The sequence below is a fragment of the Staurois parvus genome, unplaced genomic scaffold (assembly GCF_062004578.1).
Source record: "Staurois parvus isolate SC_StPar_1 unplaced genomic scaffold, SC_StPar_1.0 ptg001090l, whole genome shotgun sequence".
NCBI classification, from domain to species: Eukaryota; Metazoa; Chordata; class Amphibia; order Anura; family Ranidae; genus Staurois; species Staurois parvus.
Genome location: NW_028318886.1, coordinates 1,546,116 through 1,562,198, shown reverse-complemented (window position 1 = coordinate 1,562,198; position 16,083 = coordinate 1,546,116). Strand labels below are relative to the sequence as shown.

Sequence of the window (16,083 nt, the reverse complement as noted above, 5' to 3'; positions counted from 1 at the left end):
GCCTGCCTTACCTCTTTCATCCTGCTGCATCTTCACAGAAATCTGTACCACCTTGACCCAGGAGCAGAGAGTGTATGAACTGTCATTACTACCCATAGGAGGGAGGAACACCGTTTAAACATGTACCACAGACATGCTAGTAGGTTAATTGGCCCTAATATGTGTATGTGAGATACCTTAGCATGTAAGCTTCTTGAGGGCAAGGACTGATGTGAATGTACAGCATGCAAAGTGCTGCATAAGTAGTCAGTGTTATGAAATAATAAAAGATCTAAGATCACTTTTTGTAGGGGGAAGCAGACTAGGGATTTGGATAATGAAGTAGCTGTATTTTAAAGACACAAACAGCATTTAAAGAAAAAAAAAAAAAGGAAAAAAAAAAAGGAAAAAAAAGAAAGGAAAAAGAAACACAAAAAATTACATTTATGGACCTAAATAACCTATTTATTACTTAGTTACCAAAGTATATCAGTACATACATATATTATTTGGGGACAAGTCAGGTTCTTGTCAATACTCTTGAAAAAAATAATTTAACAACAACTTGTGTCCTCCCGGACAAGCAATAGTTTGGAAAAGTTTGGTCCTCTTGGATGCAGTATTTACAACCTTCTTCATAATGTAGCTGATGAATCAGTAGGAGTTCCACACAGGTACTCTTTTCTCACCTTTTTTTTGTTTCCTCCCCCTATCATATCCATTATTTCTTTTCAAGCCACCACTACTGACATAAGGTGTTCACAACACACTAGTATCTTTTGCAGGGGGCTAGGTTATGGTCCGCCTCACCTTTCATGAAGTTACATGGTGAAAGACAAAGGGTATTAAGGTTCAATGCTGGGAATAAAGGTATTGAATTAGTATCTGAGCCACACCTGATTGTTATGTGTCTAAACAGTTTACATAATGTTACCTTGTTTCCACTGGTGTTACCCCTCCCAACCACAATTATTGGGCCAACAGGCCCCACTTCTGATTATATTTGTATATGTTATACTCTAATAGCCTACACGACAGATTGTATGCCCCCCCTTTTTTGCAATAATTTTAGACAAGTGAATGCCATTTATTCCTTTTTGTACTCCTTACAAATGTAATGAAAAGAATAACTTCTTTATATATTCTAAAGTCAAAAACTAACATTGGTCAGACTAGACAAAAGTTTGTTCTAATATTAAATTAGAAGTGAAGAATAATTATTGTTTATTCGACTTGTCAGGTTGTTGAATTACATATAAGAAATGGATAAAAAAAACAAAAGCCTTTCATCTGCCCTTACAATGTGTTTAACCACCTCCCGCCATATAGTCCAATGACGGGCGCAAGGTGGTTCTCTCGTTCTGATAGGCCGTCTTTTGACGCCCTTCCATTCTCACCGCGCATGCGCAGCTTAGGGAGCGCGGCGATCGGCGGTGCTCTGTGTCCCTCGGACACAGCGGATCACCGATCCACAGAAAGAGCCGAAGATGTCGGCTCGGTCATGTGATCAGCTGTGTCCAATCACAGCTGATCACATGTAAACACGGAAATGCCGGTTATCGGCATTTCTCTCCTCTCGAGTGGTCACGCTGACAGCTAGAGAGGAGAGCCGGTAATCGGCATTCTGCAGAGGGGACATGTACACTGATCATCAGGGCACTGATGATCAGTGTGCCCTGATGATCAGTGTGGCCCCAGAAGTGCCACCTGTCAGTGTCCATCAGTGCCAGCTGTCAGTGCCCATCAGTGCCACATCAATGCCAGGTATCAGTGCCTACCAGTGCACATCAATGCCACATATCAGTGCCCATCTCAGCAGCCCTTCAGTGTCACCCGCCAGTGCCGCCTATCAGTGCTGCTATTCAGTGACCATCAGTGATGCCTGTCAATGCCCATCAGTGCCACCTACCAGTGCCTCCTCATCAGTGCCACCTATCAGTGCCCATCACTACAGCCTCATTAGCGCACATCAGTGAAGGAGAAAAATCACTTATTTACAAAATTTTATAACAAAAACTAAGAAAAAACCATTTTTTTTTCAAAATTCTGTGGTTTTTGGTTTAAGAAAAAATAAAAATCCCAGAGGTGATTAAATACCACCAAAATAAAGCTCTGTCACAAAAAAATTATAAAAATTTCATATGGGTACAGTGTTGCATGACCACGCAATTGTCATTCAAAGTGTGATTGCACTGAGAGCTGGAAATTGGCCTGGGCAGGAAGGGGGTATAAGTGCCCTGTAGGCAAGCGGTTAAGAATAAACTTTGTAAACGCTCTTCATAGCCTTCATTCACACAGGAGTTGACATCAGTGCTCCTGAAACAGAGTTGGATGTCAAACTGACAGCCATGTCCCAGCCTTTCAACTCCAAAGAGGGCACGGCAGAAAAGAAGCCCTTGGTACACTAAGTATTTGGAGACATTTAACCCAAGATCTTTAAATGGTTAAAAAGGATCAATCCAAATGAAACTGATACAAAAGATCAGTTTTACGTGATGCCACATCTCAGATACTGCTACAAAGATGTAATTGAAACCTAGACCCCTTTCACACTGGTGCACTTTTGCCATGCTAAAAAAGTATGTTTCCAGTGGGGGTCCAGAACCTGCAAGCCCCTTATTGTTAAAGGGAGCGTCAAGATTCCGATAAGCACCCCACCCATAGACCCCCAACAAGGTGCTTTGGGGCTGGGTTGGTGGTCTGCCAGGCTGCATGCTTGGATAAAGATCTGGTGCAGATTTTGAGGGTGGTGTTCAAGGAACGCCATCTTTTCTTGGCACAGGGTCCCTCTTACAATCCAATTTTTTAATGACGGCTCCTTTGTTTACACTCTGCTGTCACCCGAGGAATTCCCTGCTGACAGCAGAGATGAGTCATTGATTGTTAGGATGCTGGCAGGTGCCAGCGCCTAGCAGCCAGTGCCAAGCAATGAAACAAAAAGGAATGCTTTAAAAGCCAGTGCCAAGCTTTTAAATGTACCAGTGTGAAAGGGCACTAAAAGTAGAGAGATTTAAAAAAGGCCCCCCCAAAAAAAAAAAAAAAAAAAACAGGTATCCATAAGCAGGTGATCTCTAAAAACCCTATATCTCTTCAGGGAAGCCCATCCTGCCCTCAGCTAACAATGGAATCTTCTACTCCTCCTACCAGTCCATTCCCCCACAGTTACTACCTTTTGTACCACTAGCCGCTCCCTCATAGATTGTAAGCTCCAAGGAGCAGGGCCCTCCTAACCTTCTTGTATTGAACTGTATTGTCTCCTGTTATATTGCAAAGCGCTGAGCAATCTGTTGGTGCTATTTAAAGCCTGTATAATAATAATAATAAATTGGTAGTATTATGCTCTATGGCTGCTGCCCACACCCAACCCCAAGCCTGTCCCTGGCTATACTTGAAAATCTCATGACGGTAGAATAAAGAGCTGTGGAGGCCTTAGGCTAGTGACACACTATGTTACGCAATTATTATTTATTTTTATAGCTAGAAGGGTCAACTGCATTTTTCCCCATTTCAAGCAACTGTTTTTAATGGCTCATGGTACCCGCCATAATTTTCTTCATGGTGCCAATATCCTACAGACAAGTCCATTGTTCACTCCTGCAATGATCCCGCTCTAACTCTGATCGCCCACTCATGTGCATTCCCTAAAGCGCGAGTCAGTGAGGGATCCCTAATCTGTGACAGTGGGCTGAAATAGCCATCAGCACAGAGCCATGAATACAGTGTCTGTATATCCATCAAACAGAATGTTCGGTGCAATATTTTTATTTTATTACTAATGTATAGATTTCCATCCAATGTGACAATTAAAAAAAATACATAAATAAATCTACCACTAAATGATACACTAAAAAGGTAAATAATATTCTTCCCCCGCAAACAAAGTTATAGTAAAAAATGTATATTACAATCAGTCCTTTACCTAACCTATATGGTTTTTGAAAAGGCTAAAAAAGAAATAAATATATGACAGAGTAGACTAGAGACCTAGAGAACTAATCACATGATAAAGTTTATAACTACCACAGCAAGACAAGGAGTCATCTTATTTCTAGCCGGTGTTCACTATCTACCTGCAAAGATAATCTCTGTGCCCTGGTATACTGTAAATGGAATTTTTGCTGGATAATATAACAGAGCAATAAATTAAGCTTCTGGAACCAGGATAGTGCGCTGTCAAGCGGAATCTTCAATTGTTGAAATCAGGCAATGTCTTTACTTCTGCTATAAAACTTCACAGAAGGATTAAACTCTGCCAGCCCCAGGGTAGATATACAGGAATGTTATAGGTTTAAGTACAGGGAGGAAGGAGGAGGAGAATAGATACTCTTAATTACCTTTTCCCTTATGGACAGTACAGGATGAATACACTTCCTGTACAGCAAGCTGGCCCCTCTTGTGTATGGAGACAGCAACCAGATCACAAAGGCCATTTTTATCTCATAGTAGAATGGGAACCTGCAAAACCAACCAGAGAACAGAAACCAATTAAAATCAGAGAGCGAATAGAACAAAGTAGAGCGCAGTATGGCTGTCATTTGAAACCAGAATGGAAGTTGACATTGGTTTTCATCCTTAAACCAGACCCCTATCAATAAACAAAACTAGCAAAAAAAAAAAAAGGAGGTGCACAGGTATTTTTGTTTAAAAAGATAATAGAAAGCATGCTGTTCAGTTCAGAGGGACTATAAGAGTGTAAGATAGCCGACAGGTTCAGTAAGTGGTAGAAGTCATTCACTGTAGGACCATCAGTTACTGCATGTCCACCTTTTGTATCAGTTATTGAGAGGATAACAGATGATACTGCTGTGAGGATGGCAGTTGATATTGCCAGGCTTTTTGGAGAACGTAAATGTGAGAGGTTTCTACATCTGGGCGGTAGGGGTGTGGGGACGGTTATCTTACCATGAAACGAAAACATCCGTAAACGTTTCTACTGTCATAAAGAGTGCAAACACAATCCAGTACATCATCCAGCGTACCTGAAATAAAAAATTACCACTAAATATACACCAACGTAGATATCTATATTAGCCGTACATATATGTGCATAAATATACTAAACGTGGAATGGTGTAAAGAAACATTACTGATAGACAAGGTCCTACAGCTGTAGTTGCAACATGGCTTTAGCAATTAAGTTACATACCAAGATCGACATCCTGAGAACAGTGCATAAGTACTGAATAATAGCAACTGATTGGTTGTTAAAAGTAACTTGAGTGACATTAGAAGACATAGCATGGCACATTTTTGGAATTGTTGCTCCTCATCCATATGACTACAGTACAGGCTTTTGTAAGAGCAGAACATGTAATTGAACATAACTATCCTACATTGTCTGGTGTTTAAGAGCTTTTAGGGATTGCACACTGTTAATCGTTTAACAAGCTATACATTATAGCATGCAAGGAGCATATAACACCACTCCTAATGAAGGGCTACAATACTAAAGCACAAATAAAAGTATATGAAAGACCTCCACCCAAGCCTATTAATTCTGGAGACAGGGCTATCCTGTACTATCATGCCTACCTTTAAATTTCCAATGTAAGGACCCCAACACCATAAAATTGCTACAATGATATGTTCCCTTCCCTGCGCACCCTGCTTCCAGTCTTTTTGTCAGAGAATTCTACACAGAAGTGTGAAGAGCTAACACAAGGTCAGAAAAGTATTAGCACAAGCAGGGCAAGGGGGCACACTTCCAGAGGAACCTCACAGCATTTAATCTTAACCTTAAGAAAAGGCAAGTGTAAATTCATACACAGGTGGCCTACAGCTAAACCCCTACTCCATTATGCTACACATCTTGTAAACTACTTGCTCGAATGGGCGCTTTTTGGCCTAATTATTTTCCTGGGCATTAAAATCTCAAAGGGCTCAAGCAACTGTTTACCATCATATCCCTTGTGGCATGGAAGACTATTCTACACAAGTGGATCTACCCAGAACAACCTTTACAGCTAAATTAGCCTTCGTTGTTCACACTGGAATAGGTGGAAGCCTCCCTGCATAAGGAATTACAGGTTCAAAATTTCTTCAACATTTGGGAATCTTTCATCCAAACCTTGCCCGTTGAAACGCAACTATCTATAATGCAATGCTTTCAACACTCAATGGTATCTATTCAGGCTTCTAGCCAATGATCCTCCAATTGACATTCCACACCTCTCTTAAATTCAATTACATATGTTAATCTAAAAAATTGAGACCTTCCCCTCTTCCCTTCGCTTTCTACTTACTAGTTCAACTGCCATCCATTCAAATATTTCTTAATGTATACCACTAGACCCAGCACTGCTAGGTCTCTCTCAAATTACAGTTGCAAGAAAAAGTATGTGAACCCATTGGGATTACGTGGAGTTTTGCATGAATTGGGCATAAAATGTGCTCTGAATGTCATCTAAGTCACAACAATAGAAGAACACAGTCTACTGAACATAATACTACACAAACATTAGATGTTGCCATGGTTTAATTGCACATAACATGTAAACATTCACAGTGCAGGGAGGAAAAAGTATGTGAGGCCCTAGCTTAATGACTTCTCCCAGAGCTAATTGGAGCCAGGAGTGAGCCAACCTTGACTCCAATCAGTGTGATGATATTGGATGTGTTGCTGACAGCTGTCCTGCCCTTAAAAAAAAAAAAAAAAAAAAAACCAAAACACACACCTGTTTTGGGTTTACTGGTTTCAAGAAGCACGCCTTGCAGAAAAGAGCTCTCAGAAGACCTACGATCAAGAATTGTTGACTTGCATGAAGCTGGAAAGGGTTACAAAAGTATCTCCAAAAGCCTTGATGTTCATGTGTCCACGGTAAGACAGACTGTCTACAAATGGAGAAAGTTTAGCACTGTTGCTACTCTCCCTAGGCGTGGTCGTCCTGTAAAAATGACTGCAAGAGCACAGCGCAGAATGCTGCATGAGGTACAGAAGAATCCCAGAGTGTCAGCTAAAGACCTACAGAAATCTCTGGCACATGCTAACATTTTTGTTGACACATCTACAATAAGGAAAACATTAAACAAGAATGGAGTACATGGGAGGACACCACGGAGGAAGCCATTGCTGTCCAAAAAGAATATTGCAGCACGTTTGAAGTTTGAAAAAGAGCACCTGGATGTTCCACAGCACTACTGGCAAAATATACTGTGGACAGATGAAACCAAGATTGAGTTGTTTGGGAAGAACACACAACACTATGTGTGGAGAAAAAAAAAGGCACAGCACACCAACATCAAAACCTCATCCCCACTGTGAAACATGGCGGAGGGAGCATCATGGTTTGGGGCTGCTTTGCTGCCTCAGGGCTTGGACGGAATGTTGTCATTGATGGGAAAATGAATTCCAGAGTTTATCAAGACATTTTGCAGGAAAACGTACAACCATCTGTCCGCCAACTGAAGCTCCGCAGAGGATGGGTGATGCAACAGTGAATGTTTACATGTTATGTGCAATTAAACCATGGCAACATCTAATGTTTGTGTAGTATTATGTTCAGCAGACTGTGTTCTTCTATTGTTGTGAATTAGATGACATTCAGAGTACATTTTATACCCAATTCATGCAAAACTCCACGTAATCCCAAGGGGTTCATATACTTTTTCTTGCAACTGTATACTAACATAATATATATTGGTCTTTCTTGATGAAATGTGTCTGCCAAATGTTGCAGCCATTGTTCTTGTTAATTGCATTCTCACAATAAAATGGAATTAAAAAATAAAAGTATGTAAATCCCAAACATTCTTCTAATAAGGACTTCCTTTGGGGCTGTAAAATATATTACTGCAGGAGTTTTGTTATATCCATTTGAGAAGTGCAATAAAATACCTGTTAATCCTAAAAAAAAAAATCTTGTAAATGACTGCTTCCTGTGTTATTTGCCTTTAATGCACAGTTATCATTGCGCCCAGTTCTCTTTGTGGACTACAAAACACCTCCACCTAAGCTAGGTGGAGAATACTTCCTGTCCTAGGGTGACAACACTGCACTGCCATAGATAAAGTACAGTGAGCGAATGTTAGGACAGGAAGGGTTACTGGCAGGATAAAAAAGTCAAAATAAAGCCTGAAAAAAAAAAAAAAATTGCAACTACCACATTTTTGTTCTTGGGTTTAGATTTGCTTTTATTATTCTTAGTTGTAGGTCACCCAGAAAGAAATTAATGTCAGTCGTGTGAGAAGTTACTAAGATGCAAAGTTACCAGCACTTCACAAACATACACTGCACATGTTTATTGTGAAGATCATATCACACAAGTGTTTTTCTATGTCTTCTGAACAAAGGCAGAAGAAAAGCAGAGTTAAAAAAGTAGCCCAAAGATGCAGTTTTCAAATGTGTTTAGACACATCAAACATTTGGTTGCTCATTCATTTCACTGGCCAGAATAGAAATTTATTCTGGCATGTTTACACACATTGGGTATTTTTTCTGGCAAACACTTTTCCTGAATGTGATTTTGGCGTGCTCAGATTTCTGCTCCTAAATGCCTGTAAACACCTATGTGTACATGAGCACATAGGCTAACAGAGAGGGGCGTTTTGGGGCAGAAAAAAAAAAAAAAGTAAAATCCTTATGTGATGCTGTACTCATAATGAACATTATTATTTTATTATTATACAGGACTTATATAGCGCCGACAGTTTGCTCAGCGCTTTACATTATGGAGGGAGACAGTACAGTCACAATACAGTTCAATACAAGAGGGATTTGAGGGCCCTGCTCCTTGGAGCTTACAATCTAGGAGGGAGGGGATAGTGGTACAAAAGGTAATAGTTGTGGGGGATGGAGTGGTTGGAAGAGTAGAGTATTCCATTATTAGCTGAGGGCGGGGTAGGCTTCCCTGAAGAGATAGGTTTTCAGAGTGCGCCTAAAAGTGAGCAGAGTAGGCGATAGTCTGATAGATTGGGGTAGGGAGTTCCAGAGGATGGGGGAGGCTCTGGAGAAGTCCTGGAGACGAGCACTGGAGGAGGAGACAAGGGAGCTAGAGAGTAGGAGGTCTTGCAAGGAGCGGAGAGTACGGTTTGGGTGGTATTTAGAGACAAGATCGGTGATGTAATTAGGGGCAGTGTTATGAACGGCTTTATAAGTCAGTGTTAGTGTTTTGAATTTTATCCATTGAGCAATTGGAAGCCAGTGGAGGGATTGGCAGAGAGGGGTGGCAGATACAGAACAGTTAGTAAGGTGTGTGAGTCTGGCACCAGCATTCATGATAGACTGAAGTGGGGATATCGTGCGAGAAGGTAGGCCAGTGAGGAGGGAGTTACAGTAGTCAAGGCGTGATATAATAAGGAAGTGAATGAGTTGTTTAGTGGTTTCTGAGGTTAGGAACGGTCGTATCTTGGAGATGTTGCGGAGGTGAAGTCTACATGAGTTTGTCAGCGATTGGACCTGGGGCTGAAAGGACAGATTGGAGTCTAGGATTACACATAGCACCTTGGCATGAGGGGTGGGACTGATGATAGTGTTGTTGAACATGTTAAATGCATCTATTTTTAGAGTGCTGGTGACGTCACACTGCATTTGGTTCTGGCCCGGTACCATACGTGGCATGCACTTAAAGCACCTATCATCACAAGGTTGAGTACCGTAGCTTCCATTTGGTCTTTATAGGGTGAGAAATACTCACATATTCTCGAACATTCTTGGTTTTGACAGCTTTGTATGATGAATATGCTGGGTATAACAAACCAAATATAAGGCTGTAAAAAAAAAAAAAAAAATTTAAAATTTAGGAACAGACAGTAGAATGTAATCTTTACAAAAAAATATAAAGTGAATACACATCACTCAGGCCTTGTACAGGTGGGTGCAGCCAGGTTTATTATGCTTTTACTGTATTCTGCACCAATCAAAACACACACAAGGTACATACATAATACACTCCCTTCAATACACATATACAAAACAGCGGAGTTAGATGATGCCAGTAAAAACAAACAGTGTTGTGACTGTACATGTACACCAAAAGGGAATTACCTGGTGGTGACCCCAAACCAAACTGAAGAATATGGCTTTAAGAAACATCCATATCTGCTGTTCTGTATACAAAGGATCATGGGACATTTACCAGTATCATCTGACTAAAGCCTGCTGCTTTGATACTAACTTCTATAAAATCACTCCAGCATACTTTTGTTTACCACTCCTATCCCATATTCAGGGCAGCTCAAGTTACCAAAGACAAGCCAGGTAAAGCATGACTCACAGTAAACCAAAGCCTCCCTCTTGTGTTGCTTGTATACCAATAAAACAATTCATGGACATCATATTAATCAAGTAAGAAAAATCCCTGTAGGATGAATGACCTGGGCAGTATAGTAATTGCTGCACTTAGATTAAGTTCCTGTTTTTACTGAGCAATCTGAGCATTCCCATTGTGTCAGATAGACATACTGCAGGCAATAAAGAGTCTAACAACTGTAGACACAAACTGATCGCTCGCTGTCTGTGAATGACATCACTGAGGCTGGGCAGAATTAGCAAATTTTACTCATTCACACAGGGAGTACTATACCGTATGCCCGTGTAGGGCTGCATTTACCTGCATGGGGTTGCACAGGTGTTCTGTGCATCCCCGTGCAGGCAGTCCCATTAATGTCAATTGGGACACAGCGGCTGTTTCTCATAGGGCATCCATGTAGGTGCGGGGGTGTGTGGGTCCATGTCCTCAAACTCACCCTGTGACACCCGCAACCCACACAGACATCATATTGGGACACAGCGGCTGTCAACAGACATCAATGGGACCACCTGCACGGGGATGCACAGAACATCTGTGCAATCCCATGCAGGTAAACACAGCCCTGCACTGGCGTATGGTATAGTACGTCCTGTGTGAACGAAGCATTACCATCAACAGCAGTGTGTGTTACCCCAAATTTTTATTTTTTTTTTTAAATCTGTGCATCCCTCATGGTAATCTTTTTTTTTTTTTTTTTTTACTTACTCCATTCATGATAAATACCAGGATGATTCTCTCAGCCCCTGTTCTTCCTAGTGGCAAACAAACTAGCACATACCTGCTTTCATGCCTTGCATAGTTTGTTCAGTTGGGTCCTTGTATTTGCTGTTTAAAGGTACAGGATGCCTTGCCGACACAGGAGGAGGAGGAGAATTACTAAACCTGATGCACACAGAATCTGGTACAGCTGTACAGAGTAACCAATCAGCTTCCAGGTTTTATTGTACAAGCTGAAGTTAGAAGCCGATTGGTTACTATGCACAGCTGTACCAGTTTTAGCAGATCTCCCCCCACTGTGTGTTTGAGTTTGCAAAGTTAAGTCAGGCCCCCCACATAGACCTACTGTTTTGATGGACAGCAGCTGCCAACAGAAAACACACACACTAAAGAAAGCTGTGATGTCATACGACCGCAGAATAAAGCCTCTGAATACAGGTATTTTGCATTCCACCCATTCGTCCCTGAATGTATAGGGCCCTAAACACGTGTACCACTTGGCACAGTGGGCAGCAGGGGTGGATGTTGCATCTGCCTCCAAGATGCACTAAAACACCAGGATTGCAAACACAGCAGCTAGACACACATGTGCAAGGGGCCTTAGAGTCATCACAAGAACAGGATATGACGGAAATCTTCCAATAGGGACTCTTGTTCTGGTAACAAAATGTTCAAATGTATCCTCGCTGTAGCATGTTGTCCTCTTACCACTTGTGTTGTTGGGGCAGGAAGGGAAAGTTTCCTGACTGGACACAGACAGAAAAAAAAAAAAAAAAAGGAAAAACCAAACAGCTAAACAAAAAAATACATGTCAGGGGTTCTAACCCTTCCCCGCCCTATTGAGAAAAAAAAAAAGTTTTGGCTTTATATACACTTGAACCACTTCTACTAGATATTCTACTTTGTTAAAGAATATGTAAACCCAACATTTCATATTACTTATATGTGCTTGCTGCACTATGTACTTGTATGAAAACTATCCTGTTCTCTTTTATTGCTTCCTTTGTGTGAAATCCCTGGTGTTCCTGCCAGTCCCTCTACTTTCCCATTAAAAACTGACAACACTAGGCATGAAAGCAAAGCGTGGTCAGTTTTCTGGCTGTCCTGAGAATTCATCCTGCACTACTACAATGAGGCTTCTGCGAACACCCCCCCCCCCTCTTCCTCCCCATTCACTGGGAACACCAGTGAGCTGAATCTCCTCCCCTAGCTCTCTGAGCCCTTGGTGCAGCTGAGAGCAGAGGGTATGTGGGGGGGGGGGGGGGGAAATAATTATATATATTAATAATAAAAAAGTAAAAAAAGGGAAAAGCATTTATAATGTTTTATATGTATACACAAATGTTTTTTAATTTCATTTCTATTTTAGACTAAATTTATCTCAGCATATGTGAGAAAGCCTGGTTTGTGCAGTATCCGAGTATCTGGTGTATTTTTTTTTGGCATCCATTAAGAATCTAAAATATCATCTTTGGTTAAATCACAGTTCTCTCACCATGTTATTACATCAGACCTTCATACATCATATACAAACACATGCAGCACAGCTCCTCCTCAGGTTAATCCAGTGGTGACCGACTCATGCTGCTTGTACACGTTACATCTGATGAGTAACATGCTAGTTAAGTACAATTACTCTGTCTCTCTTGTTAATAGGCTCAATAAGTGATTATTAGTTTCAATTTTTTTTACATGAGTAAATACACGGAGACAGGTCTGCCCAAGGATTGAAATATGATTTATTTTTTCAGGGCCTGATAATGTGTGTAGTTTGGTGCTACATGGAATTATCTGTAGTATGGTACAATGGAGAATCAACCCACTGTCTTCCACCTCCCCCCCCCCCCCCCCACTTATTCATCCATGATCCGCAACACCAGCATTGTGCCATTGCAGCATAGCCTTATGGCAGTGGGCCCATGTGAGAGATTCTGCACTCTCAATGCTCCTCCTCAAAATGACATGGCACTGGGGCAGATTGAGATCACCAGTCAATGTGACAGTCAGGAAACTCAATGAAGCGCAAGTTTTCTGTTTAACCGAGTTGCCACACATTCGGACAAATCTGTGTGGCACTTAAGATCAGCTTCTGTAGGGTCAATTATTTAAAAAGTTATTGCAAGACAACATTAAAAGTGTATCATAAGCCAACTTCTTTTAAAGCGGAGCCCCAGTCATTTTTCTTTGCCTTTGAAAGCACCCTAGTGACAGTTGTAGCTTACGCCATGCAAATTGGCATAAGCTGTATATGTAATCGTTTGTGTTCCTTGTATTTCCAAAGTTACTCACTGGCCCCCACCATCCTGCAAGCTTCCATCTTCACTGTGGGCATCTGAAGCCTGACTGGACTTTCTTCAGGGAAACAGTGCAGCTGGTTACCCAGCGTGCACCTCCCAATCTCACACCCATACAGTGTGAAGAAAGTGTGGTGCACTCTGTGTATTGAAGATTGCCATAGCAAAGGCGGCATCGGTAGACGTTTCTGCCTCGTCATTATGGCAACTTGTCAGTCAATGCAGCAACTCGCAAGGAAGCCAGCATCCCACCTATATTCCAGGAACCAATGAGCAGGAGGATATGACATACCTCACTGCGGCAAAGTTTCAGGAAGCTTAAAGGTATTTAAACTGAAAAGAAAAAAAAGAAAAAAGTTCCAAACATTGATGACATAGCAGGAAGCAGTACATGAAAAATACATGGCCAAACTGAAAAAAAAATGAAAAAATAAAAATGGGTGGAACTCCGCTTTAAGCTTTAGATAAAGTAGAGAAGTATGTAGCGACATGTCCTCTCTAATTGTCCTGGCAATAATTGTGACTGAAACAAGGGGTTATCTCAAATATTGAGTTGGGTCAGAAGTAAGGGAAGCATTTTCCAATGGGAACACTTGGTCCAGTGACATTTCTAAAACAGCACTTTCCATACTTTGGAGCGATCCTCACTCACTACCTGTTGTCCTTGAGGAACATCTCCCCAATAATACACAGACAGGAAAAAGGGATTTTAACCATTCCACATAGTGGAAAATATAAAGTGCTACTAAACCAATTTTATTTATTTTTAAACCCTACTCCTGGCAAAAACTATTTTTTCACCCTGCCTTCCTCTTACTACTCTCTGACCCACGCTGATAGTCTTATACTCCCCTTACCTGGTGAAGGCAGATATGCAAGTCCCTCACTGATGCCTGTTCCAGTGTGGGGGTCTGCTGATCTAGTGCCACAAAAGCCCCTTTAGACCACCAGTCCCATGCCACCCCTTCCTGTGAGGACGTTGTCCTTTTCTCTCCCCAAAAAAGAACCCTGCTGCCACCCAATAGGTAGTGACCTCACAGACAGCCATGTGGACACCTGAGGAAATATCCCTTCAGGAAGTAAACAGAAGAGAAGACTTGGGACAGCTTCTTTTTTTTTTCTTGAACTAAAAGTGATCAGTTAAAGGGAAGTGGAAAAGGGGATACATATTATAGCAGCTGCCATAAGCACATACCTTGTCTACTGCTTGATCTTATTTGAAATCTTCCTAATTGAGCTCACCAAAGCAAGTTTCCTGTTTTAGAATGGCTCCATTGCCCTGAAGGGTACTATGGAGCCACCTTTGTGTGCGCTCCTGGCTGACGGTCCCCTACTTTGCGTATGGCAACACAAAACACACAGCCCCAAAGCCCAGGGACAGCAAGCCATGCTCCTGCTCCAACCGCCTCTAAGCTAATTGACCGCAGGTCAAGACTACACTGTCTTTCATGATCAGTCTCGTGTGACATGGTCAATGTATGCTCCCCCAACAAGAATTTCAGGGAAGCAGCACTGACTGGATGCAGCAGCTTTACTATCGGACTGTGAAAACCCAAGAGTGTGAGATTACTTTAACTTCTTACAATTCTTTCGTTTTACCTATGAAAGATTTTACTTTAGCCTGTCCCAAGGATGACTTTTGGAGCCAAAAGCCGCCCTTGATGTCCAACAGATATAGCCTGGTCTCATGGCAACCAAAGCAGTTTTACAGTTCTTCATAAGAGTAATCAGAAAAGTATCAAACATGAAGCCCACAAGGTGTTTACAATTGTTAAAGTGAACCTGCACTGAGACAAAGTAACAACTTGATTTTACAGAAGAAAACAGACAGCCAGTAGTGAGCAATCACACAATCCCCCATGCCTTACTGTGCTGCCAGACCTCTGAAGATTCCTGTAAGGATGCTTTTTTCTAAACAAACTGAGAGCTGTGCATGCGCCACCACATGAAAATATTCAAACGCAGTGGTTGGCTGATCAAACCTGGCAGGGGGGGGGGGGGGGGGGGGGGAGGGAGTTGGATATGCCATCAAAGGATTGATGAGAGATTAGAAAGTGAATGTCCCGGCTGCTCTCAAAGACCTGAATCACAACAGTAACACACATGCAATTACATACATTTATATGTGTTTATGACATTTCAAAATATACGTAAATGCATGTAATAATTCTAAATGCTATAATGTACACTGTGCACTCAGTTTAACTGTTTGAAAACAAATAGAAATCTGTGTGTACAAGGGCAGATTAGAGCCGTATGATCAGCTTATGCAGGGGAACTCAGACGATACCAAAGAACAGCACATATTCAGGGAATGTAATGTCACAGAAAGCAAGCATGCAACAGGAGATGATCAGACACTATCGGCATGCTACAAGTGACTGAACATTCTGCAGGAGATGATCAGACTGGGAACATGCTTCAGGAGACACGTTACACAAGACTGCCCCACTATTACTGTCCCTTTACAAGTCAATGTTTACACGTCTGCTCTCCCTACATCCCACTACCCTCTTACATTTACTGGTGCCACATTGGATATTTCTTTAGCAAGATACATTACAGAAGGTCAGAGTTTAAAAATAAGAAAGGAATGGACAGCACAGAAAAGAATAAGATCATGTGAAAGAAATAAACTAAACCATTTAGGTACTAGAAGCCAGTCTGGCTCGATCATATGGTGGGCCAGAGGGTGGTAAATCCAGGCAGTTTGGCGATCAGAGGGCAGTAAAACTGCAGCTCACTTCAACAACTTGTAGCCACTAATGCTGTACTCATGCCGCAGAGCTTTGTGGCAAAAATTAAATGGCATGTCGCATTTGCCAAGCAGTACCGCCGCATGTGAC

At 41.6% G+C, this 16,083-nt stretch overlaps 1 protein-coding gene across 1 annotated transcript in view; it reads right to left on the bottom strand.

Annotated features, from left to right (window-relative positions):
* The window catches only part of REEP4 (receptor accessory protein 4), a 34,234-nt gene that overhangs the window by 14,972 nt on the left and 3,179 nt on the right, over positions 1 to 16,083 (bottom strand). Inside the window, exons 2-4 of the mRNA XM_089658707.1 lie at positions 9,612 to 9,684; positions 4,882 to 4,958; positions 4,314 to 4,434 (exon numbers count right to left, since the gene is read on the bottom strand). Coding sequence (XP_089514833.1) covers positions 4,314 to 4,434; positions 4,882 to 4,958; positions 9,612 to 9,684 — 271 coding nt within the window. The remainder of the gene's footprint in view (positions 1 to 4,313; positions 4,435 to 4,881; positions 4,959 to 9,611; positions 9,685 to 16,083) is intronic.